Source organism: Diadema antillarum, unplaced genomic scaffold (genome assembly GCF_040938485.1).
Source record: "Diadema antillarum isolate AM-2024a unplaced genomic scaffold, OU_Dant_1.0 seq00000231_RagTag, whole genome shotgun sequence".
Classification (NCBI taxonomy): domain Eukaryota; kingdom Metazoa; phylum Echinodermata; class Echinoidea; order Diadematoida; family Diadematidae; genus Diadema; species Diadema antillarum.
Window position 1 is genome coordinate 184,878 of NW_027271281.1, and position 27,953 is coordinate 212,830.

Below are 27,953 nucleotides of genomic sequence, written 5' to 3' on the forward strand. Positions count from 1 at the left end.
TTAATGCACTCACTCATAGTATTATCTCAGCTCTATAACTTCTGATTCTAGAGAAGATTTATAAAGATTCCTTCATTTGGGGGGTTTGGGACCTGGGTGGGGCATGGTGCCCATTTTAACAAATTGAGATCCTAACCCCCTAGGGATGCTACCTGCCAAGTTTGGTGAAAATGGGTCATGGGGTTCTCAAGAAGAAGATAAAAATGTACAATTTAGGCCCCATAAGGACCCCTCCTCACCCCCTCCCCTGGGTCCCAAGGGGGGCACCCCTGATTCTGCCATGAACAAACTTGAAACTACAGTCATCAATGTACTAACTCAGAGTATTAACTTAGCTCTATCACTTCTGGTTCTAGAGAAGAAGATTTTTGCGGATTCCTTAATTTTGGGGGGTTTGGGCCCCCTGGGGGCCCCCTGGGTGGGGCATGGTGCCCATTTTAACAAATTGAGTTCCTAACCCCCTAGGGATGCTACCTGCCAAGTTCGGTGAAAATGGGTCATGGGGTTCTCAAGAAGAAGATGAAAATGTACAATTTAGGCCCCATTAGAACCCTTCCCCACCCCCCTCCCCTGGGTCCCAAGGGGGGCACCCCTGATTCTGCCATGAACAAACTTGAAACTATAGTCATCAATGTACTAACTCATAGTATTAACTTAGCTCTATCACTTCTGGTTCTAGAGAAGAAGATTTTTACAGATTCCTTAATTTTGGGGGGTTTGGGCCCCCTGGGGGCCCCCTGGGTGGGGCATGGTGCCCATTTTAACAAATTGAGTTCCTAACCCCCTAGGGATGCTACCTGCCAAGTTTGATGAAAATCGGTCTTGGGGTTTTCAAGAAGAAGATGAAAATGTAAAAAGTTTACGCACGACGCACGACGGACGACGGACGACGGACGACGGACGACGGACGACGCACGACGGACGCCGGACGAAGGGCGATCGCAATAGCTCACTTGAGCTTTTGGCTCAGGTGAGCTAAAAAGGCAATAGATCTACCCCCTATTCGAGATTCAACTTTCTCATTGAATTGAAACTTTACAGCAATATCAGCATTAAGTTCTGTGATTGACTGGATAATGACTGAACACTGTTCTTCCGGATGTTGGCGAAAAAACAATAAAATCGGGGAAGGAAGACGCAACTAAAAAAAATTAGCATTTTCGAGTCTCCGAGTCTCTCTGCCCCTAAAGTGTGGTACAGATATTCTTGTCTGAATCATTGTACTACAATCTATTTCTGTGGATGATACCAAAGATCAAACAGTATTGTAAAAGTACAGTACGCTGGACGGGGCGCGGACGGGGACAGGATGGATGTGGAAGAGTGCCCTCTACCTACCGCTACATCCACCTGCAACCCCGCTTGTGTGTGTGTGTGTGTATGTGTGGACGCGGTGTTTATTTTATGAATGAGGGGGTGCGGGTCGGATCGTGGATGCACGATAAAATGGACTGGAGGAGGAGCATCCCGTATGCATGCGATGATGCATCGCGGCGACGGTGGGGGCGGGCGGCGCGGGCGCAGTCCTAGTATCGCACACATAACTACAGAGTGTGTGTGTTGTGTGTGTGCTCATGCTGTTTCTTACCGGTTCACCTTGCTAAGCGTCAGTTTTCATTTCATCGTTTGCTTTGTGTGTGACCTAGAACGCCAGTTAGTATCCAGGCCTTATTACTGTCAAGACCAGACATTACTCAGTCTTGAGCACTTCTGGTAATTCTGCGGGGTTTTCGACTTTATGAGAATGTCGCCCAGTCCAACGTCCTCGGACGACTTGTCCGATTCATTGGTGTTCTGCGAGAGCGATCTGCCGGCTGCAGGTTACTCGGCAATGGAGAGCATACGGCGCCAGGGCAAGCTATGCGATGTGACATTGAAGGTGGGGGCAAGGTTCTATGATCACGTCTTGACGACAGGCATATAGTCTAAATAGTCCACTGTAAACCCCGCGACTTAATAATTAAATATGGTGCACATTATCATTAGCGTATACCATCATCACGTGGTGGATAATTAGAGTTATTTAGACAAGCCTCGATGATTATACAAAGTAACTTCTTTGGCTTTCTAATACCAATTCTAATTCTATGTTCTAACTTCTATCTGAAAACAGTGGAAGGGATGAGAGTGTTATGTTTATGTGAGAAGTCTTCTCAACTTCAGTCATGGTAACTTACTGCCGAGCGTCAATTACCGTATGGTCGCCACTTGTGTGTAATTTTTATGCACGTCCGGGCTGGCGAACTAATATCGGCAGTGAATTAATTCGCCACCCATAGCGTGCCACATATTATTAGCGTGTGTGTTATACATACGCTTCAATGAAGGAGGCATTGTCGGTCATCGCGTTTGAAAATCTCCCTTAATCTGCCACCTGAAATCCATTCTAAATCAAAAACATCCTCGCATTAAAAATGGTTTTATCACCTGTTACATATGGTAAAATATATTTTGATTACAATTATATGTGTTTTTACGGAGGAAAAAGGTGAATTACGAATGTATTTTGAGATTGATGAAAATCCGTCGCCCAAACTGATCTCCGATCGCGGCGCGCGTTACATGCGATGTGAATGTCTGGCGACCTTACCGCAGTGGCGGCCATACCGTAATTGACGTTACTTTGTAAGATGTGGATTTGTAGATAATTCGTAGATAAATTGTCCTGCTACTCACCATTCATTGCTTCTACCACACAATACTGTATAAGCTGTTATTTTCGCATGTAGATATTTTCGCGAATGAGCTGCAGCTGGTCACGGACATTTTCGCGAGATGTTGCTTTCACGAATTGACACCAAGGTTTGCAAGTGCTGCTATTGGTAGCCTATAGCGCATGGCAACATTTTCGTGTGTTGTTAAATTTGCAGTCCAACAGTGATTTGCGAAATTCGCAAAAATTAAACCCTCACAAAAATAACAGCTTATACAGTAAAATATATAATCTACACTTCGAGGCTGTGTCTGGTCTGGAGTTGATGATGCTGCAGGAAATTGTCCTCCGATTTAAAATTCAGTTATAGCACTTTTCCCATGCGGAGGTATTAGTTACACGAACATAACGCAATGCAAACTAGAAAAGCACTCTGAGAGCGCAGACCTCCGCCAAGCAGCTACATTCCACCGTTGATCTTGCTCTTCCCAAAGAGATTTTTCTCATCTGCACCACTGAGTAAAAGCTCTTTGGGCTCCTCCATAGAGATCAGTGATTTCCACCCATAATACATGCTGAAAACGCGCCCGATTTCCCAATTTAGAGGCTTTTGTTATGTCATAAACCCTCAGCTGCGTGGCACGCCTTGCCCTAGCAGAAAGTGGAGCACGCACTTTAGTGCGCGAATGAAAACCTAAAAAATGCGCAGCTTTGAAGTTCATTGCCCCTACCTGCCAAAATATCAAAATTCCTTCATAAATTCCAAAAAAAAAAAATCTTGGATCGCTACCCAAATTTAATAATCTGTTACTTGTGTCATTCTCAGCCTTTCCTGTAAGTTTCATCCAAATCTGTTAACTACTTTTTGGGTTATTTTGCACACGGACAAATAAACAAACCAACGGTAACGAAAATATAAACTCCTCCCTTGGCGGAGGTAATAAGCCCCCCCAAATAGGGTAGACTAGAAGTGGCACAATGACGATTCAATGAGTTGGGTAGTTTTATTCCATGAGAAGGTGACATTAGAGATAAAATTTAGAGCCAGAGAGGGATAGATGGAAAGGAGAGAAGTTCAAGAATCCGATGTTTGGAGAGCAAGATTATGACTCATGAGGTTGGGCGAGTTTGCAACTTGATGTTTGTGTACTTTTACATTGAAGGCTGATTAAGAAGTGTATGTAAGCGGGAATTGTTGAATTTTATGAATGAATGTTCTTTCGAGAAGTTGTAAGGGGCATGCGAAACTTCTTTAGAGACATTAAGTGAAGGAAGGCGGGGGAGATTGGTTGAAAGCAGTGTCCATCTCGCGTTTGCTATGGTGACCAGCCATGACCTCGCCATGTCTTTTGTTAGTCACATTAATATCACAGAAACATGCAAGTTATGCTGAGTCGAGGGGAAGGTGCATTCCAGTGTCTTATTATTAAACATATCAGTACTTTAGCAATGATTGACAGGTGAGGTCACTGTAGGAATATTGGTTTGAAGGGATTTTTTTTTTTTTTGTGGGCGTATCCAAGTAATCTGAAGAAAAATAGAAGAAAAATCAGTTTAGGATATTTGGAATGTTTCTCGATATTTGTTTCACCGCAAAAGTGATGTTGAAGTATCATAAATCACAAATCAACATGCATTTGTATTTCAGGGAACCTTTAATCCTAATACTAACTAAAACCTTGGATATAAGCAGGGGGTTCCACTACAAATCCGCCATATCCCAGTGTTTCGTATCATAAGCTGTTTAGTTTTAGATTTTGAACCAATGATTAGTATTATGTAAATATGGAATTTCCTTGTGTGCACATGTGACATGTTGCATTCAAATGAAACTGTAGAACTCGGTTAGTGTAAGTTGTTTAAGATTGTCTCACTCAATTTCAAGATCTGGATGCTGTTTTGTGGCCAAAATGTAAGGTGGTTTTGTACCCCTAGGGCTAAGGAATGTTGTGCAACTAATGGACAATGTCCTATTTGGCTCTTGTTTAACCTTTGAAAAGCTTTCTTGATATTTTTTTTCCTGGGGAGGGGATGCCGTCCCCAGGTCTGCGGGCCCATGCCCCCCCCCCCCCCCCAAAAAAAAAAAGTGTTTGCCCCCAATATTAAAACACACAAATATAACATACGCAATGTGACATAAAAAGAGTATGATTATTCATGTTGACTGTTGCATTCCATGTCTTTTCGTATTTTGTTGTTGTTGTGAGACACATACTTCCTGATATTGATATTTGATATATTTATAGGGCAGTTAGGCTTAATGCATCTGTCTGCTCCAGATATACACACATGTTTACCTACTTTATAGGGAAGTTAACCAGCAAATATAGACAAGTACCATGATAATGAGAGATGCAATATATGAGATGTACATGTAGGGCACTATTACATTGTAAGTACTCTGTAGCCATACATTTTGTATTCATTGCAGTTGCAGTGGGATTTCCTTGTGCAAATGCAGCACTCAAAATGCAGTTGTAGATGAGAGGAAAATCCAATTTGCAAGGCACCATTATCAATGGTTGGCATTTGGTTTGATGAAGATCGTGAATAATGCATGTAATGTATTTATAAGTGTATCTATAATGTATACAGTATAACATGTGACCTTTGAGTTTTAGGTTGTGTATGTACACAGAAATCAGCTGCTTATAGTAAACAAGTGAATCCATATCTAGGTCAGATTGATTGTGAACTTGTTTGCCGTAGGAATACTGACATTAATATCGAGCTGTGTCTGTAGGAATACATGTACACGTACCTGAATACACTACCTGCAAGATGAGACTGGTACTTAACATGAACTTCCTGTAATAAATAATTCATCAATAAAACAGTTAATGAACATCATTTGTGCGTAGTCCCACTTTAGAACACGAGCAGGAGTTACTCGTGTAAGCGTTATGGGAAGTGACACCTGGTAGTGATTGGGCCTTTTCATCAATGAATGAAATGGCCCCTGCCGCAAATAGGCACCCTGTACAAAAGGCCTGCCACAAACAGGGTTGTTTACTCTAGCAGGTTTTGTGAACTATCGAGATGTCAATGTCATGACCAGTATATTGATGAGTCTTGTCTATTCATGGCATCCTTCATCCAATCAGGTTGACGAACACAAGTTCTCGGCCCATCGTATCGTCCTGGCGGCGTCCGTGCCGTACTTCCACGCCATGTTCACCACGGACATGGTGGAGAGTAAACAGGAGGAGATCACCATGTCGGGAATAGATCCAAGGTATGGGAACGAGTGACGGTGGCACCAGTAGTGGGATTCACACTGACTCAAATTAGCGGGATACAAATCTTGAGATTTTTGCCTAGTGTGGGCATAAAGAACCCACAAAATATTGTGATCGGCATCATGATCCATCCCCCCCCCCCAAATAAAAAAAAATCTTGTGATTATTTTGGAATTATCGCAGTAATTTGAAAAGCAGCTGATGATTCACGCCACGGTGAGTGTGTGAATGCTGTTTTGAGATTTTTTGGTCCTGTCATTCAAATTCAAAACACACCTCTCGACAGCGCACAAATACAAGGGCAAGGGTCATCATTTTGGTAGATTTTAGCCATGTGTTGTGTACCGTTTGGTCTACAAATTGTCGCGATTGGCAAGTCGCGGAACATTTCTGATGGCCTGAAAGTTCAGTGTTTGGATCACGATAGTTATCCTGCTATTTTGTCTGTGTGAATGTGACTAGTGTTTCTCACCTTTGCCACCTCCATCCCAAACCCCCCCCCATCCCCCCCCCCCACAAAAATCAAAAATCAAAAGCAAACAAAAAACAGATGTACATACCAACATGCCAAACACAACTTAATTGTCTCTATCAGAAAGCGGAAATGGGAGATGATGACATACAAACGAGTAGATATCATCAGTATACAAATAATGAATGTTTATGAGTGCAATGGACAGAATATTTCATGAGTTGAAAGATGAAATGATCCATTCAATGAGGCGCAGCCGAGTTGAATGGATCAAACATTTCATCTTTCACCGAATGAAATATTCTGTCCATTGCACGAAGGAAAAACATTTATTATTTGTTTTATATAACGCCTGAAAGAGATCCTTGTCCTTACATGTTTTATTAATTTAGAAACAAGAGATCGAGAATCTAATCGCGAGAGCATTCACTGAGTGCTTTACGCTATTACTAGTATCAGTAGCACGCTGTCGCATACATATACTGCAACATGTACACGCAAGCGTATACGCGTAGTAAGCCGGGCTTGCAGTGAGCGTGCAATGGAGCAAATCGTATGGATCCAAAATTGCACAGTAAATGGAACCACAATTGCACGGAGGATGACGTCACAGTGAAGTGGGCCGAATAATCAATGTCAAACAACCAATCACATGACAAGGATCTCTTCAGTCGTTATATAATTTGGAATGATAGAAAGTGTGCACATAATATTCCCTGTGAAAGCGTAAAGGGGAATTAATTAACTCTGTGCATATCTACAGCAATAATGCCTCCTTTACATGATGTAACATCATTCTGGACAGGAAAACTGGCAATACCCCTTTCACTCTCGGGAGTGGGTGATATCCCTTAGGTTCTCTTTTGTGTACTCCAGAAAGCAGATGGCATAGAAACCAGAAAACAATGATATATATACGGTACTGGTTTAAACTGAGATTTTATTCTGACGTTCAGAAGGGTCGTCACCAGTGATTACTACTCAATTTTCACAAATCTCTTTTCTTGCACCATTGGTATACAATGCCATTCATTCAAAACACTTCTTCTGGTGGTAAGATACATGTATGCCTGTCATGGTTAAGTCAAGATGTGCACTAAGAGGCACTTGACCAAGCAGACTCTTTTGGCCTGCCAGTAGGATACAGAGTTAGATAATATGACTGATGACCCTAGCGTCATACCTATTTGTTCAGATGTCAAATATCACGCTGAGTCTTATCAATCCCTATCCATTGTATAGTTCCATTCGTTCAAAACAGTTGTGCTAACGGTAAATTTTTTTTTCGTGATGGTACAGTAAAGCTTCAAAGACACCACAGAATAATGTACTTGTTTACATTCAGATCATAAAAGGACAATAATGTCACATGGTCAAAAGACAAAGCAAAAAATAACAAAAAAAAAAAACACAAAGAGCTCATGATTGCATCATGTGCCCAAAATAGTTTGTTGACACTACCTGCAATAGTCTTTAATTGAGACACCTTGCCAGAGGTTGTATTATGTTACATGGATCAGCATAATACATGTATGCAAATGTGCTAGGCAACATTATTTGAAGTAATTTTCAGACTGCATTCAATATGTATACTTTGTCAGAGCAAACATTTGTGAATGTTTGCCCAATACCAGAGCAGTGGTACTATGCCTTTATTGCTTTGAACAGATTTCACGTTTTGAATGCAGTGTTCACTCAGTATTCCCCATGCTGGCTGCAGTGTTGGAACTGCAAACATTTACAGTATTTTTGCTTTATGACGAATAGAGTTTTGTTCATGTCCAACAGTGTATCATTGAAAGTGGGATCACTTCTCAGGAACTACATACTTGTATAATTATCATGCATCATCCATGAAGTATTACTATGTATGTTCAATATATAAGGATAAGTATGGCCATTTTTGTATTCAAGGTTTTATTCACATGGACTGAAAGCAAAACCTGCTGTCCAACCCATTTACTTAATGATATTAGAACCGGATGTAATGATGGACTTATCAAACCTCTTGTGGACTGATTTGGGTGAACACTGTTATAGTACCGTATACAAGTAGTTGTATCAAGCTCCAAAGACTATCAAAAGTATGCCTCCCAAGTGACAATGTGCAATTCAACCCATTGAGGATGAGCTGCTTTTGCTATAATGCATATTTCCCATAGACGCCTGCCTAATTATACAAGAGATTAGTCTTCAATGGGTTAAAACAAGACCTTGTGGTAGGCCATATTTTATGACTGTGAAACCCTCATTAACCCATTTGGAAGCGTACATGAATAGAAAATAATCGTAACATACCTTTCACAAGTGCAAAATATCACATCCATTGTTGTCTTCCATCCAATTCTTTCCCCTCCTGTTCAGACTTATCTCTTTGTTGTTATTTTGTTTGTTTGTCTGTTTGTTTATTTTTATTTATTTTTTGTTTTTTGCAGTGCCTTGGAAGTGCTAGTGAATTTTTCTTACAGTGGGCGTGTCATCATCAACACTCAAAATGTGCTGTCCATTCTTGCCTGCGCCAATTTTCTGCAGCTGCAAGTCATCAAGAATGCCTGTTGTAGCTTCCTCAAGGACAGGTGAGTTTTTCTATCCCACCACCCCATCGCCACCCTCCCCCCCCCCCCCTTTTCATGAACGTATTTATCTTCAATATCGTTTGAAGTCCACATTGTAGATCAAAGATATGTTTATGAGATTAAAGGTACAGTTTACCTTTTGGGCCAGTGATTTTAAAAATGTTTGAGATATCACATTTGATGCATGCGTCGGTTGGTTGTATCACAAAACATCCTACCATGTAAAAAATTTGCAATAAAGCCTAAAATATAAGGAGATATCACTATTTTTCTCAATAAACCATAACTGTAGACAGTTCAGTCTACTATTGTTCACATTTTGTATATTTAACAATACTTATAACATTAATTATACTGATTCAAATTTTCAGATTGGTTTCTATCCCTAACTCACATTTTAGAACTATTTCGAAGCACTAAAGCTGGGTTTTTGTTTCATCTGCAAATGGTAAATTATGCCTTTAAAGAGATTACAACCAGGGGACAGGAAAAGAGAGTTTGGATCATGCTGGTATGGACTGTCGAGTAAGCAGCTTGGATTTCTGTCATGTGATAAATCAAATGCTCATCTTTCAAGTAATTTGATATCCCCTTTCAAAGGCCCTTTCAAAGCTCTCTGTAAAAAATATTTTGCAGATGTGAGAGTTTTGGATATGGCTGTGTATCTTGGATGACTTTTAAGTTAGATCAAATGCTCATCCTCTTTCAAAGGCCCTTTCAAAGCTCTCTGTAAACAAATATTTTGCAGACATGAGAGTTTTGGATGTACGTGGTTATGTGTCTTGGATAACTTTTAAGTTTAGCCTCTACAGTATCTCTGTGTCATTCAGATGGTCCTTGCGATTCCATCACTGGTTATGTTTTCTCATAGAAACCACCAGGAAGTGGTGATCAGTTCCATATCTGACACTGGTGGTGTAGCCTTCGTGAAGTGGTCTTTCCTTAACCCGTTAAAGGGGATGGCTAGTAACTGATCAGTGGGAATCAGTGGGAACGCTGGAAGATGATTGTTCCAATCCTTGTGGGATTCATTTAAGAGTACATTATATATCTATTGTTGTGTGAAAATTATTTGCTTCAGAATGGTCTCATATTCAAGTAATGTGCAGTTTAATGTTTCCAGGTTAGCATGCCTGGTCAGTGACGGGGCATTAATCTGCACATTACTTGAATATGAGACTGTTCTGAAGCAAATAATTTTCACACAACAGTAGATATATTATGTACTCTTAAATGAATCCCACAAGGATTGGAACAATCATCCCTCAGCATTCCCATTGATTCCCACTGATCGGTTACTAGCCATCCCCTTTAAGGACGGTTTGATTATCCCACTACACTCATTTCCCATAGATGCTTGCCCGAGTATATTCGGGACTTGTCCTCAACGGGTTAAAGACTACTGTAAAACGAGGAATGTTTGCATGCATTTTAATCTTGCAAATTTCGCGAGCGCCAACATTTGCGAAATTAAAATGCACTCAAAAATTCTTGCCTACACAATATGCATTGGACACCAGTGGCAGTTTGTGAAAACTTCATGCCGCGAGAAAGGTCGTCAGCTCCAATTCGCGAAATTTTCATCCCGCGAATATATATCGTGTTTTACCGTATCCATGACATATACATTAAAAGGTGTATGAAGAGAATCACTTTCCCGACTTAATTTTGAGCAGATTTCTTGTTCCTTTATGATCTATGCTGTAATATTTCGAAGTCTTTAATAGCATATGACTCTAACAGGATCTCAATCATTCATTCAATGTCTTTTCCATTCAGATCACCTGGTATGGAACGAATAATTGTTTGCAAAGAGATGCATAATAAGTCCTTGTGAACAAAGTGCAGTTGTGCACAACAGCACACATTGACTCAAAATATTCACATAACGCATGAGGTATATATGTACATTTTCTGCGATCCGTTTCTGTAATGTTCTGTTTTTATGAAATAGTAATATGCACAGTGGCCAATTGTAGAATGTGTTTTGCACACACACACAAACCCTTATCCAGTCTTTATGTTTTCCAGTGGCCAGAATTTTATGAATGCACTGACGCACTCCTAGGTTGGTTGAATGAACTTGTGACCACATCAGTGGGTCTTCACTACCGTGGTACTTTGCTGTGTTAGGAGAGGTATAATCATGCATGATTTGACTACATTGTAAAAATTCCCAGAAATACTCACATTATGATAGCTTTCATATCACACTCCACTGCTTACATTGCAAAGATTTTGCAGTGAGGAAGAGTTGAAAAAAAAAATAGAAAGAGCTTGAAAATGGCTAATACCTCAAAGATAATCCAAGAGATCCTGTCAGTCCAAACTTCCTGCATACCAGAGCAAATTACAAGTTTTTACAGCGCATTGAAATTTAAAAGTACAATGTATTTCATTCTGATATCTTCGTGGTGTCTGTTCACTTTTCTCACTGTATGTATTGCTGAACAAGTCCTTTGTATATGGTAATGATTGCAAACTACTAGTATGCTGCACAGACTACTTGTGAAGTCAGGCGTGCCCATATGATACCAAGGATAGCTTTTGGTAACACTGTCATACAGAGAACAGTGTACTCGTGGAAAGCAGATTCAGTCATAAGGGTATCCACCAAGGATAAGAATCAAGTGGTACACAAAGTTTGAATGTCAGCGGAGACACAAATGAATAAGACATTTATTGTTGCAAGGCTATTACCAATCGTGTTCTTTGATTATAGAAAGGACTTACATGTATGTACTAATGTGTCCAAATTCAAGGATGCGAGTAAAAGTGAGATTGAAGTATCCTGTAATGAAATATCTTTGTAATCATTGTTTCCATGAAAGCTGTGGCTCAATTTCAGAGATAGTTAAACTCTGCCAACTAGGCTGTATTATGGTACAAATCCATGATACAAGCAAAGGCAACACTGACTTTGGCATAGAAAATTTATGAGTACAAAGATGTATCTTGCTGTCACTATCAAAAGATAACAAACAAATATCACCATGTGAATAAACCTCTTACTAATGGTTCATTCTAACACTTCTGTGTGTGGGATAGATATTGATTTTTTGACAAATATTAAAGGCCACTCACAGAGTTTCACTCATTCTGTGAGTGGCCTCTTTCAACACATGTAGTGTTGAAACTTATTTTCAAACCAGTTAGTTTCATTACTTAATAAATAGTGTGTACATGTAGGACCACGCAGCTTTTATAGAATATATTCAAACTGAAATCACTATTGAAGTGTCTGAAAGTCCCTTATTGTCTCGCCCACTGGAGGTGAAGGCGAGACTAAGGGATCCAAATGGCGTCCGTCCGTCGTCCGTCCGTCGTCCGTCGTCCGTCCGTCGTCCGTCGTCCGTCACAAATGTTAAAGTTTACCTGCAAGACTCTCTTATGATGCATAACTTGGCAACTGTTACAGCAATGGCAGCCACACTTGGGTGATAGAAGCTCTAGGGGTATCTTCATGTTATGGTGTTGTCAGAGGTCATGTGATGATGTCAAAGGTCATTTTGAGGTCATATATTATTAAAGAGTATGTGCAAGACTCTCTTTTCTATGTTAAAGTTTACCTGCAAGACTCTCTTTTGACAAATAACTTCACATAAGTTGCTTGGATTACAACCTAACTTGGGTCATAGATGCACTAGGGGTACCTTCATGTAATGGTGCCGTTGGAGGTCACAGGATAAGGTCAAAGGTCATTTGAGGTCATACGTTAAAGTTTACTTGCAAGACTCTCTTATCACATGTAACTCGACACATGTTGCTACAATGGCAATCAAACTTGGGTGATGGATGCACTGGGGGTATCTTCATGTTATGGTGCCGTAAGAGGTCACATGATAAGGTCAAAGGTCATTTGAGGTCATACGTTAAAGTTTACTTGCAAGACTCTCTTATCACACGTAACTCGGCACATGTTGCTACAATGGCAATCGAACTTGGGTGATGGTGAGAGATGATGTCTCTTGGGAAGTTGAAGGTAACCACAAGGTCAAAGGTTACAGACAGGGGTCAACGAACTTTTATGACCCAATGTTAAGTTTTTAGGGCGCATTTCGTTTATGGCTGAAAACTTTTGATCCCTTTGTCCGTTTGTGACCAAACTTGGATGAAAGATGTCCCTTGGGGAGGTGAAGGTCGTCACAAGGTCAAAGGTCACAGACAGGGGTCAGCAAACTTTTAGGGCCCAATGTAATGTTTTTAGGGCGCGTTTTGATTGTGGCTCATAACTTTTGATCCCTATGTCCGTTTGTGACCAAACTTGGACGGTAGATGTCCCTTGGGGAGTTAAAGGTCATCACAAGGTCAAAGGTCACAGAAAGGGGTCAACAAATTTTTAGGGCCCAATGTTAAGTTTTTATGGCGCGTTTCGATTATGGCTCATTACTTTTGATCCCTTTGTCCGTTTGTGACCAAACTTGGATGGTAAATGTCCCTTAGGGTGTTGAAGGTCACCACAAGGTCAAAGGTCATAAGCAGGTCAATTAACTTCTGGGAGTTATAAAAAATATTAATTCCTTGTACGCGAATGGGCGAGACACAATTTGGCGATTGCCTTGTATTTTTATCACTTTACAATATTGCTCAGTAACGTCAAAAAAAGCTTGATTATCCACCTCCCCCCCGACTAAGGATATTGAAGATGACATTGTCACCACGCCATTTCATTTTTTATATCTTTCACCTGTGCCTATACATACATGTATCTTGATTAAACCTGAAAGTGGTTCAAGGCTGAAATCCACAACTTCCTTCATTGAAGCCTTTCCTTGAATTGAACACGTAGTGGCATTGACTTCCAATACACTTACCTTACTCTGCACAGCATGTTAGCTGTTTTACATGGTATGCACATTATACATTCAAGTATAATAGTATGTAATGTCTTTGATTGTACCCTCTCTGTGGTACACTGTATATGGCAAGACCAATTTATAGTCACTAGCGATTAATCAATGCGTGATCATCGGGTGCAGGGGGAATTGAGGGAAGGGTGAGGGCGCCAGTCGATTGTGTAGGGACAAATTTTGTTCACGTGTCGTCACATTGATGACGTGCTTTGAATTGGATGTAGTTTGCGGGGAGGTATAGTGTAGCCTCCAGCACAGATGCGTGTATAGAAGATGCCAGCTTTTAACATGATTAATGTCCTTGGCTCTGCACGTACACGTGTACTCATGGCTTAATTATACCTCCATGGATTAATCATAACATCTATATAAATCTAGATCATTGGAGATCAATGAAAGCCCAGTTCTTTTTCTTTCTTTCTTTCTTTTAGTTCAGGGAGGAGGGATAATTTTTTTTTTTTCAGAGGCAGAGAAAAACAAAGAGAATAGAGAGTACAGTACTCACTTCTTAATCAGGAAGGGTCGGGAGATAAGTTTTTCTCCCGTTTAAGCAGTGCTCCTGCTTAAGCGGTGGCTTATATTGCCCGTGCAAATCACACAACATGAAGCCTAGTACAACAACATTGTATGTGGGCATTACACCAAACTATGCACACTTATCAAACCTGCCAATAACCACAGCAACAAGTACACGCATGCTACGACACGCAGACACAAAATGGCAATTAGAAAAGACGCAGTAGTCTCCTAATTTAGGCAAATGCATCACCGGAACAAATCTTCTTTCATTTGAGCCACAAAATAACCCTCTACAATTTGAATAATGCACAAAACTCAACTACTCAGTAGTTCTGTGTGTCAGCCACACTGAAGCCTTTTTGTTGCAGTCTTCTGTATTTTTTATCTATAAACACAAATCTAAAAGTATAAGAGCTGATGTAATAACATATAGAGTGTGTGGCAAGAATGTATATAGACATGTTTGTAAGTTTTGATGAACTTTCTTTACAAAATATACATGATGGACACACATGCAGTGCATGGGTCTGCAAAGCTAGCCTAGTAATGTACTGGAATTTACGGTGAGCCCCGAAAAAAATTATATTCAAAATCTAACGGTCAATAAAAATGTACTAAATGTTACCTCCCACTTTCAATACTTTATGGGAGTTTCTAAAATGATACTCTCTTCAACATACCACTGTATTTATACAACTCTTCATTTAAGGCATGCAAATGGGATTCCCTACCTTTAAGAGTTCAAAGTACATAAAGTCGCGATGCCTACTCTCTTAATGCATACAAAATGTGTAGAAGGAGGCAGCTACAGTATGCTAACTTCCACACTCTGTTATAACATGTTAACAACATGCACATTATAATGACACTGATTGGGACGATCGTACGAACACATTTTTCTCATATTCATGCCCCTTGTTATAAATGCTGTCACACACAAACGCACCATTTACTGCATGCATACAATGCGTGAACAAGGAGAGTATGACCCACACGCGGGGAAGCTGGTGACTCTCTGTATCGCACTAAGGGGTGGTACAGTTTAAGAGCATGAGTAGAAGCTGACGACATTCGATAAGATGACCACCTCGGCGCTCCGTCTCACTGCAAATGTTTAGATTGCAGTCGGCATAATGCTCTCTGATGTGTATAACCATTTCTTTTTTACCTTCATTCTGTCCCACTCCCTGCCGTGGGCTTCCCGCAGACTGTACGCCAGCAACTGCATCGGCATCCGCCGCTTCGCCGAGACCATGGTCTGCGGCGACCTCTTTCAGGCGTCCACCAGCTACCTCCACAAGCAGTTCGTGGACGTGGCGTGCTCGGACGAGTTCATGCAGCTGGACAAGTCGGAACTCATCGAGCTCCTGAACATGGACGAGCTGAATGTCACGGGAGAAGAGCAGGTAGGCAGCATACAGTACATTTGGGGTGTGGTGTGTGTGTGGGGGGGGGGGGGGGAATTGCTTATTTACGGTACACACACACAGTCTCATCCCTTCTTTTTTCTATTCAAATTTCGTTCACACACACACACACACACACACACACACATACACACATACACATACTCTTCTTATTTTTTGTATTCTGTATTCAAATTTCATTTGACACACACACACACATACTTTTGTTTGATGATATCAAAATCATACTCAAAAAGAAACAAATACACATGAAAAAGGTGGCAGCTAGTATTCCACTCACTTTGATATGCTCCTCGATCACATAAATTTATTCATGCGAAGAAACAATTAACCAGTATACAGATTCATTGTAAAAGAGTTATAAATACAAAGATCTATAACTGCCTTGATCAACTTATCGGACTCATTTACCTGTTGAGGACAAGTTGCGAGTATACTCAAGCAGGTGTCTATGGAAAATGCGTGTTGTAGCAAAATCAGTCCGTCTTTAATGGGTTAATGCTGTTTCATTGCACAAAATATTTGCACGCAAAGAATACATTACAGAAAAGCCTGCATTAGATTAATGACACATCATGATTCAGTTGACTGAACAAGATCCATATTTTTAAACCTATCACCCTAATCAATCCCACGTATATCTTGATTATTTCATTTGTGCAAAGAAAAGAAAAAAAAAGAGACACAAAAACATGCATACAAAGACACAAAAGAAATGTGACAAACTGAAAGCAAGATGGGAAAGAAAAAAGAAATGTTCAGAGTGAGAGACAACAGGTTTGATAGTGAATAAACAGGTAATTAAAGTCCAGTGCTCAGGCGATAATCTGGAACTGCTTTTAATAACTGCAACACTCCTTAAGTTCAACAAAAATCAATCTCTATCATACTTTTACCTGGTGTTTTTACTGCTAAATCAAAACCACAAACCACTTTATCAGGACATACATAATTTGGCTGAACACTTCCTTTCCCCATTTAATATTGATTCCTAAAAATTTCTTAACACTGGCAAGGTCATTAGAGAATCCTCATGCAAGACAAACAAATGAAGATTTGTTCCAGTAATAGATTTTCCCAAACATTGAGACTGCTGTGTCATTTTTTTATTGCCATTTTGTCTGTTTCATTTGTTTTAGTTGCTAAATCACTGTCAAAATAGAAGGATTTTTATGATACATATATGCACAAGCAAGTGGGTACTGTCTGTGCCATGTATTTTTCTGAGTATAACATTTTGTGAATTGGGACTTCGGACACTTTCACGAGTGGTTGAACTCATGACCAAAATTTACATTGATGAAATAAGAAAGAAGAAGTATCACCTTTAAAGCAAAAAAAAAAAAAGGCTTTTTCTCTCATTGGAGGTAATATAATATGCATTTGAGTTATGAGAGTCAATATTTTCAACCATTGCATTACATTTTGAATTTTACAATTATACTTTAATTTACTCTTTGTTACTGTTGTAAAGTGTGCATTGTTTTCTCGCTATATAATTATACATACACATATATTGTGTCATACAATGTATATTTCTTGACTAGTAGGCTGTTTTTTCTTTTCAATATGTTTTGTATTGAATATGTATTACTGTTTGTTTGATGGAAATAAAGTATCATTGAAAAAAAGAAGAAAAAATGGTACTCTAAATCACATGATCCCACAAAGAAACTAGTGCCATTGTACATCAGTTCACTGCATCACCTACCAGTACAGTCATACACTTCCTGGTTGACTTCACTTTTAAAAAGTCAGGATGTGGATTAGGTTTAATATTTAAATGTAATTTGTCACCAAGGATGTTTGCATATTGATTGTCAGGACACTTGATTCTTATATACCATGCAGTGAATAGCTCTTCATAGGGGAAACCACCCTGAAAAGGCCAAACGAAATCCCAAACCCACAAACCCCAAAACAAATAATGTTTCACCTAGGTAACCTGATTTGCCTGCCAGCCACAATAAGTAAATATTCCTGGAATTCTAAGCTATTGCAGAGGAAGACTTACAGTATTTAGTATGCTAGTTGTTGCACCAGAGCTCACTTCTGGGCGGACATTGTGAACAGTCATCGTCCAGCAGAAACCAAAATCTGTGGTCACTGGTTGCATTAGGCAAGTGGTCATTACACACAGGTTCTTAACTACATGTTTTCTTTGCGGCTTTGTGGGGGATGCCCATGTGGTCACTGTGAGCAGGTGGCTGTTATAGATAGGTGGTTGCCAGAGTATGTTTGACATACACAAATATATCAATATCACATGTACACAAATATTTTGTTTGATCCGCATATAATTGGCAGTAATAGCAGTAGAAGGAATGTCACGAATGTCATTATGACGTCAAGTATGTCACTCTCAAAAGCGTGCAACTGAGCATGCTTTTTTTTTTTGTGGGTTTCTATTGCTTTGGTTACACTGAGATTGCGCACGTTAATCGAATATTGATACAATTGTTAATAGCACTGTGAAGATAACAGCATTTTCATCCCTAAGTAACAAAGGGGGAGGCCCCCCAAAATTTGGATTTTATTGGCATTTGATACATGCATACACACATATTCATATGATATTATATGTATACATGTATACTATATGTATTTGTGTATAGACCTATGCATTAATATCATATTTATCTGATCGTGGCTTGAATTAGGTCTTTGATGCCTTGATTGGCTGGGTACGTCATGATGAGGAGAATCGAGAGGAGTTTATGCCAGAGCTCCTGGGCCTTGTGAGACTCCCTCTGATCAGACCCCAGATCCTTACTGACCACATATCGGCCATAGAGCTTGTCAAGAACTGCCACAAGTGTAGGTAGGTATCGGGGTGGGAACAACTAGTCTCCCCCTCTCCTCCCCCTCCCCTCCCCCCCCCCCCCCTCCTCCAAAAAAAAACAAAACAATCCAAGCAAACAAAAATAGAAACAAAGAGAGAGGGAGAGAGAGATTGATTGAGTCAGAAATCAGAACCAGCCTTTTTCAAAGACCCATTCATATTCTGTGAGTATCAACAGTGGTATTAAAGCGAAGAGAGCCAAAGATTGGCATGTCATGGTGAAGGTCATTAGAGATCTACGTTACTCTTGTTTTATTTATCATTCATGACTGGGAGAAAGTCTAACACATGTGCCACTCCTGCTGAACACTTCCTCGACCAATGAAACTGCACGATTGGCCCCCTAACCCTCATTGAGAAGTGTATATGCATGAGCTTCTTCAAATATGGCTCTGCGTATTGTGATATTTTCATCAAACTTCAGTCATTCAGACACATGTGAAGGTATGAAGGAAGTTGCCATAACAACAGAAACTTGCTTCAATTAATTAAAAAAAAAAAAAGTGACCTGCAACTGGCTTGTAGATGCATGTATGATTTGAGGCCACATTCAAAACAATTAGAAATTTGCACTAGCATAAAAAAAGTGGGGTTTTATGAATCATCATTCAATGCCAATCTGCATAATACAGATATCATCCAGTGGGTGACGAGACCTCATATCTCAATTGGCATGTATTCAAAAACCTCGTCACTCAATTTTGAATATCCAAAATACTGATTTGAGTTTTAAGATATGGTGATTATTAGTGTAACCAGAACAGAGTTTCTACATTATCTGATGCTAGCATCGATGTTATTTTGTGAAACTGTTGCAAAAATGAAAACCTGAAAAATTCATTTTTCAGATAAGAGGTCTGATATGTAATACTTGTTAACACTATATAGAGAAGTATCACACAGTCTAGGTGTTTAAAGTGACTTTAAAATATCTAAATTGCGCAGTGCTTCTCTATATAATAGTGTTAACAACTGTTGCATATTATACCTCCTATCTTTAAAAAAAAAAATGTTTTACAAAATTTAGATATTGTTTAAACATGAAAAAAAAACCACCTGTTTACACAATTTAAATATGGATGGTTAATGCCTTGACACACTGCAGGGACCTTGTAGATGAAGCCAAAGATTACCACTTGATGCCTGAGAGGCGTTCCATGCTGAAGAGTCAACGGACCAAACCACGGTGCTGCAATGACATCACAGGACTCATCTATGCTGTCGGTGGTCTCACACGATCAGGTGAATTTAAAGGGAAAATCTGCCCTGATTGAGAATCAGTTTGTGTGAATAGAGGCAGAAAAAGTAGAGGAGTAGGACAGTGAAAGTTTGAGCACATTCTGATGAAAACTGTGAAAGTTATGATTCTTTTCAAAGTTGTGACCAGTCAAACGCAAATTGTTGATTCTATGATGTCTATGATGTCAAAGGCAAGCCCCCCCCCTCCTCCGCCATTTGTTGCTTACTGTAGAATGAGACATTGTTATTTAACCATCAAGTAAATTTCTAATTGTACATGCACCATTAGCACAATCATTGTAGATATATCTCCATACAAGCCCTGCAAAAAAAAGTATGTTCCATTATCAAGAATGAAAAAAGCATGACTTTTGGAATTTTATGCATGGGGCCAATGGACAGTGAGCTCACGTGCTACACCATGGAATGTTGATATGGGCTAGATCGATCCTAACTTTAAAAAAAAAATCACAATTTTCTCTGGCTATAATGCTTTCAGTATACTGTGGCATATCCCAATCTATCGATCAGTTTGTGCATGGCTGTGCACTAGAGCAAAATATTTGAATTTGGCAATCCATCAACTGAGTCAGATGATAATGGTTAAAGTTAAAACGTAGTTCTCAGAAGTGCTCAGAATTCATCTCCCACCATTTGGATTTTGCTTGCAATATATATTGAAAAGCTGCACTAAGTAACTTGTCAGGCTGATGTGATTTGCTGGGATAACGAGTTGTTTTACAGTATCTTGAGATCATAAGCGTGAAATAATAAGAGTTGATGTACAAGACTTTTATTCCTGAAGTGCTCTTCCTGTTCAGTAACGGCTACATAAAAAATTACAAGTAAGTGATGTTCTAAATGTGTATTGAATGGCATGTAGCTAACAAGCTGTGCATGTCATTCACTCTCGTGCAATGGATACTGCTGTGGCCCATTATGTTATTGTAATCAGTGTAATTGAATCTAAATATCACATCGCAACCACGTTCAGGAATGCTCTGAGATTGCAATACTTCCAGCATACCTCTGATGAGGTAATATTTCACATTTTTGTCCCCGCCGAACGAGTTCGAGCAGGGGACTATGAAACGGGCTCCGTACGTGTGTGTGTCCGTGTGTGTGTCCGTCCGTGTGTCCGTCCGTGTGTCCGTCCGTGTGTCCGTCCGTGTGTCCGTGCGTCCGTGCGTCCGTGTGTGATCAAAATGTTCAATTTGCTACTTCTCTGTCATTTATGAGCCGATTTTGATTCTGTTTGCTTTATATGATAGCACTATGTGGGAGCTTTGAAACTTCTACGCAGAATTTCAGTTGTGACCTTTGACCTTGACCTTTGACCTATATTGTATATTTTGCTACAAAATGCTACTCCTTCACCATTTCTAACCCGATTTCGATTCTGTTTGCTTTATGTGATGGCACTAGGTGAGGGCTTCAAAACTTCTACACAGAATTTTGACCCTTGATTTCTTTGACCTTTGACCTTGATTTTTGACCTATATTGTACATTGGCTACAAAATGCTACTCCTACACCATTTCTAACCCGATTTCGATTCTGTTTGCTTTATGTGATGGCACTAGGTAAGGGCTTCAAAAGTTCTACACAGAATTTTGACCTTTGACTTCTTTGACCTTTGACCTTGATTTTTGACCTGTATTGTACATTTTGCTACAAAATGCTACTCCTTCGCCATTTCTAACCCGATTTCGATTCTGTTTGCTTTATGTGATGGCACTAGGTAAGGGCTTCAAAAGTTCTACACAGAATTTTGACCTTTGACTTCTTTGACCTTTGACCTTGATTTTTGACCTGTATTGTACATTTTGCTACAAAATGCTACTCCTTCGCCATTTCTAACCCGATTTCGATTCCGTTTGATTTATGTGATGGCACTAGGTGAGGGCTTCAAAACTTTTACACAGAATTTTGACCTTTGACTTCTTTGACCTTTGACCTTGATTTTTGACCTATATTGTACAATGGCTACAAAATGCTACTCCTTCGCCATTTCTAACCCGATTTCGATTCCGTTTGCTTTATGTGATGGCAGCAGGTGAGGGCTTCAAAACTTTCTACACAGAATTTTGACCTTTGACTTCTTTGACCTTTGACCTTGATTTTTGACCTGTATTGTACATTTTGCTACAAAATGCTACTTCCGGCGGGGACATATATTACGCACCGCGTAATTTCTACTTTTCCTTGTTGTCATTACCCAAGTGAAATTGTGTTATCTGTGTTATCTCAGCGTTATTTCACACATTTCTTATGCGTATGTTTCCATTTTAGAGTGAAAAGCAAGTTTCTGCAGTCATATGGAAACTATGTTTTACCTTTTATTGTTAATGCTTCAACTATTCTTCTGCCCCACCTACCCACTTTAGGCGAGTCCCTGCATGCTGTAGAGGTCTACGAGCCAACCAACGAAACGTGGAAGGTCAGTAAGCCAATGACGACGCGGCGGAGTCGGGTCGGCGTGGCCGTGCTGAGCGGGCGGCTGTACGCGGTGGGCGGCTACGACGGGCACATCAGACTGAACACAGTGGAGGTCTTTGATCCCCATAGCAACGAATGGTGGGACATGGCGCCCATGAACCACCGAAGGAGGTACAGAGCGAACCTGAACCGTGTCTCAATGGATCCAATGTGTGAAAATTGCTTGTTAATTGAATCGGATAATGGTTTTAAGCAAATGCATTGATATACATAGTGTACCAATTTGACACCACCACAGTAGCATCACAGTGATTTGATTAAATGCAATCCATATCTTACAGATGACTTGTTTTTTCTAGTGGCAGGTTGAAGAACTACAGATTACACCTTATTCCTGAAATTATTTTGGTTTGATCACAAAAATAGGGGGCTTAAGATTTCAAACATTCATATCATTAGTTTTTCACCAGATATATCACCAATTGAAATTGAAGAGCCACCTGTACAGGTTTTTGTGTGTATATGTATTGCTGTACTGAGATCTTTAGGACAACAACCTCATTAGCTTTTATTGGGCATCATTATAGCAACCAGTGCAACTTTTCTTACAAAACATGGTAAATCAGCAAGAGTTTATCATTCACACCGCTTCCATTTTCCTCTGACTCTTCCCAGTGCCCTTGGAGTAGCGGCATTGGATGGCCGTGTGTACGCGTGCGGCGGATATGATGGCGTATCTTCGCTAAGCTCAGTGGAATGTTACGACCCAGAGACCAACAAGTGAGCAAACAACAATTGTCCTCTCTTGCTCTGACCCAAATCTGTTGATGCACCATTGGTAGACTGTGTCACCTTAACCCGTTCCATACTGAATTCTGAAATGCCTATAGGTTCCCGTACGAACGGGTTAACAAGGCATCTGCATATCGTAACTCATTTTATACCTCATAGTTGAGTTTCAGTGACGTTTTATGGGAAGTTGCCTCTTTGCAAGTCAATAAAAACAGAGAGTGAAGGAAAGACAGATGAAGAATAGTGAGAGAGAGGGGGGGGGGGGGAGAATTTAAGCGAAAGAAAGATTGGTGAAAGGAGGAGAGGAGTGGTAGATTGGCAGATTGGCCGGGGTAAAGGGGAGGGGAAAGTTGTGTCTGAGCTATTATTGTCATTCTGACGTACTGTAAAAACTGAAACATTCACAAATTGGAGTCAACTGCCTTTTTCGCTGCATGAAACTGTTGAGAATACCTCTGCCATTCAAAGTGTTGCGTAGACAAATAATTTCATGGGCATTTTAGTTTCGCAAATCGTGGATCCTCATGAAATTTGCCAGAGTTTCATATGTGCGAAAATTTGTGGTTTTACAGTACATATTTCTACCGTAGGAAAAATCCATGTGATAGATTACTGTGTACATTGGGAGGGTATTGAGTAATGCACTGGCTGACTTTCCGTCTACCCAAGTGTCTATGCCTCTGACTGTACATCTGTCTGTCTGTACAACTGTACGTGTACCGTATGTCTGTCTGTCTGTCTTTCTATCTGTGTCAGGTGGTACGTAGTCACAGACATGACCAAGTCCCGGAGTGCGGCTGGAGTAGCAGTCCTCAATGGGGAGATATTTGCTGCTGGGGGACACGACGGCCTCCAGATATTCAACACGGTGAGTTGCATAGACTGCTGACAAATATCAACTACCAAAATTCATTTGTGTGTACTTGCACTTTGAGGTGTTTGTAATTTCATTTATTGTTCATGAGTAAGTGTGTCTTGCAACATCTCCTTGGTTTTATGGTGTTATCTGGTTTCAGAGTTTTAACCAGTAACTGCATGTTGCTCATAAGATGTAAACAACTTTGTATCATATCTGGTCAGCCGCGGTTTCATCCAATGTACTTCCAAGAAGCAACATACATCATGTTAATCAGGATACATAGAGTTGTAGTTGCTTTCAACATTTTCAAAATATTTTGGCATAATAGCATCAAATACAACTGGTTGAATTTGGAGGCACTTCTAGTATTTAGGTGTGTTTTATTCTTTTACTTTATTGACTATTAGTGCGTAGTAGAACAAATTCAAATAAAAAAGCAATGTTTTAAATGCCCTTTTTTACAACTGTAATATACCAAGCACTCACAACCAACAAGAATTTTAACTTGTGTGTGCGTGTGTATGCATGTGCATGTGCATAGAGAGAGGTGTACATTTGCAATGAATTGATATGAATGAATTAGAAGCTAAGAAAGAATACCTCATAATTTCTAACATTGCATGGCTGCTTGCCTCAATGTTTAGACAGTATGTTTATACTGCTGAAAGTACTAGATGTCATAGTGTATGTTTAGCTGTATATCATTGGTATACAGCAGTGCCGTATATTAAGAGAGTCTGGCCAACTCATAAATTGGACGCCATGTCGTTACCCAGCGTACAGTGCGCTTAAGGCTTCAGCGTGTGCGCTTGGGGGTTTGCGTGCAGGCGTCCCAAAGGCGCAAGGCACTGTGTTGCCTGACTTTTGTTTTTTTCATAGAGAGAGAGAGAGAGAGAGGGGGAGATATATATAGAGAGAAAAGGTGTAGGTTTGGGGAGGGATATTCTACTAGTAATTCATTCCATCCATGTTGAACAAAGCCAACAATCGTCTATCATTTTACACATTCAAATAGACCATTGTAGACACAGGCACCAAGGTATAGGGAAGCTGTCTAAAGGATATAATTCTTAAATATAGGCCTATAATATGATATTTTTTTTTTTGCTGTAGAAATAAAAGAAGAATTCACAGTATGCCGTGTCGTAAACTTTCACTAGACTGTATGCTATAGCAAGCTGTCCAGGGAACAAGAATATTGTATAACAAAATGATAAATAAATTTACAATTCTAGCAGTGCACAGGCGATAGACGAATTCCACAGTTATTACTGTTTTGCACACAAATAACCATCAATTACCATATTATTTAGTACCATATAGTTATGTATGAAACTGACATGAAGGCCTACTAGTATGTAATTCAAAAGGAATACGCCTATGTACAATGCACAACATGAAACGTCATCGGCAAGTGCGTATTAAGGTATGTAAAATGATCTCAAATTTAGAAATATGTTTAGAAATATATTTTTTTAAAGACCTGTAATTGAACAAAAGCACAAATACCTGGATGACATATGATAATGAGGGATATCCGTAACATCCATCCGTACCAAATATAAACTACGATCAGGACCATTTAATAGATATGAAAGAAATTAAAAAAACAAATGAAATTGTCCACGAAATGGCTCCCGGTATACCTCAGCCATATTACATTGTTCTCTATAACAGCAGGTGAGCAGTATGTCCCCCCCCCCCCCCCAAAAAAAAAAAAAAAAAAAAATACAATCAGATTTTCGCATTGATAACACCCAATATGATTAAACTGTCTAAATGCTACTTCAGAGTCTTAAAATACAATATCTTAGCTCTATTTTGCAGAAAACCTCATTCAATTTGGTTATGCGGTCACAGAGAAATGTGGATTGTTGTAAAGTGTGTCATGAGTCTGATTCTTCCAAGTTTAGCACTTCGATGCTCTTGTGTGTGAATACAATAGACAGAACTAGGAGGGAAGAGATTTCTGACATGCTCTACAAAACTCCTCATTTCTCTTTGACCACTGAAGCAAATCGAATGGGGTTTCTGTAAAATGTGGGCGATGTGTTATAGTTCATACCCTGAATTTGTATTTAGAGTGATTTACCATTTTTAAAGATATCATTGTGGAGGGTCCCGTTGTAATTTTTTGGGGGGGACGTACGGTATCTAGAGTACGTTTTGACAATGTTACACGACAGTGTCATATAATAATATTGACAGAAAAAATGGCATGTTTGTCTAAAGATATAATGCGTCGAGTGTTTGCTTTCCTTAAACTAGGTGTGAATGGATGACTTTTATTGTTTAAGAGAGCAAGTATTAAGGAATTTGATCATTTTTTACTCGTAAGTTGACCTATCTATATATTTTCATGGCGATACTTGGAGTGGTTATTTTAACAATATGTGAAAAATCTTGTCATTTTACTATTTTCACTTGACCTTTGACCATCATGGCCAAAATCTTTCCCGGCACTTACTTGTTTAGTAATGATGGCATGGAACTACCGTGTTTGGTTTTACGTTTTTGTATTGGGTAATCTCCAGGGTATGGAGGAACTGGGTGATAATATTTTAACAATAGATACTAGAATTTTAACATTTTACCTGACATTGATTCTTGACCTTTGCCCCCCTCCCATAACCCCCGACCCCGAATAAATAAATAAATAAATAAATGAATAAATAAATCACAAGAGAATCACAGTCGCCGCAGTAAGTTTCGTCTGGAAATACTTGTACTCACCTTCAAAAATTGCATATATATGTGGGAAATAGTAATATTGTTTTAAGAATTTAACCATTATGTACATGATTTTGACCTTTCACTTTGAGCGTGTTTACACAAAAGTTTATAAGCTATTCAAAAGACAAAACTTCGTGCATTCACACATGCATCTTCTGTCAAGTTGGCATTACAAACGGTGTCTACAAAATTGATTACGGAATGAAGGACAGACAGAAGGACGGACGGACGACCAAAACAAATGCCTCAGCCGACACTTCGTAGGAACCTACGTTATGGAGGTGACATACAAATGTAAATCAAAACTTGGACACTAGTAGTCTGAAAGACACCGCAAGGAATCCAAAGAAAACAAATCATATACTTTTACCGTCGCACTCCGATTGCCCACTTTTTTTTCTACTTCGTTTTGGATCTGTCGGAAAGCGGTGCATCCTTACACTTGAGTCAGGTCGGTTCAAGCAACGCCACGCTGGGCAGGAATTTAGGCATGACAAATCTTCAGTTTTTCGCACAAAGATATCAAAATAACTTTAAAAATATATTTTATACCTTCTACTTCAATAAAATAGACAATTCGTTACCCCCACTGCACCATGACTGATATTGGGGATTTCCCAAAGGCAAACAAAATTAGCGCGTAGCTGCGCGTAATGAACAATGGGCTTTGCGTTTGAGCTTTGCTCGCGCCCGCGTGTTTGACTTTGGTAACGACATGGCGCCTGTAGGTCACGGGACCAGCTTTTGACCAATCGCAGGCTCTAAAACACATAAGCCGAAAACCGAGTTGGCCAGACTCTCTTAATATACGGCACTGGTATACAGATCCTTTGATGATCAGCAATGTTTCCTTCTCCCCCCTTTTATTGAAATGCTACTGTGCCGTGTAGGTTGAGTGTTTCAATCGCTTCACGGGCCGATGGACTGTGGTCCAACCCATGCAGAGCAAGCGATGCCGCCTCGGTGTCACCGCATTCAACGGCAAGCTCTACATCTGCGGCGGCTACGACGGCTCCAAGTTCCTGAACACGGTGGAGGTCTACGACCCCGTGGCCAACCAGTGGACCTACGTGTCCCCCATGAACTCCAGGCGCAGCCGTGTGGCACTGGTGGCCAACAGAGGGCGCCTGTTCGCCATCGGGGGCTACGACGGACTGTCCAACCTGAACAGTGTGGAGATGTACAATCCCCAGGATGACAAATGGACATTCGTGTCCCCCATGCAGGTTCACGAAGGGGGCGTTGGTGTCGGTGTCATACCACTGTCGTCGTGACGACAGCCTGAAAATGTAGCAGTCATTTAATTCCTCC

The 27,953-nt window shown here is 40.0% G+C and overlaps 1 protein-coding gene across 1 annotated transcript; it reads left to right on the plus strand.

Moving 5' to 3' along the window:
• The first annotated feature begins 1,561 nt into the window (after positions 1-1,561).
• Positions 1,562-27,953, plus strand: LOC139729257 (kelch-like protein 18). The gene is made up of 10 exons (XM_071640187.1): positions 1,562-1,879; positions 5,758-5,888; positions 8,800-8,940; positions 15,520-15,718; positions 18,400-18,560; positions 19,687-19,823; positions 22,207-22,429; positions 22,934-23,038; positions 23,807-23,918; positions 27,533-27,953. The coding sequence occupies exons 1-10, from the start codon at positions 1,739-1,741 to the stop codon at positions 27,914-27,916; spliced, it is 1,734 nt and encodes a 577-aa protein (XP_071496288.1). The 5' UTR covers positions 1,562-1,738; the 3' UTR covers positions 27,917-27,953.

Excerpts from the sequence above, each read along its gene's own strand:
- LOC139729257 (XM_071640187.1), top strand. The coding sequence starts at position 1,739 with ATGAGAATGTCGCCCAGTCCAACGTCCTCGGACGACTTGTCCGATTCA. Across the intron at positions 18,561-19,686 it reads AAGAACTGCCACAAGTGTAG|GGACCTTGTAGATGAAGCCA; the intron begins GTAGGTATCGGG and ends GACACACTGCAG. Across the intron at positions 19,824-22,206 it reads CGGTGGTCTCACACGATCAG|GCGAGTCCCTGCATGCTGTA; the intron begins GTGAATTTAAAG and ends TACCCACTTTAG.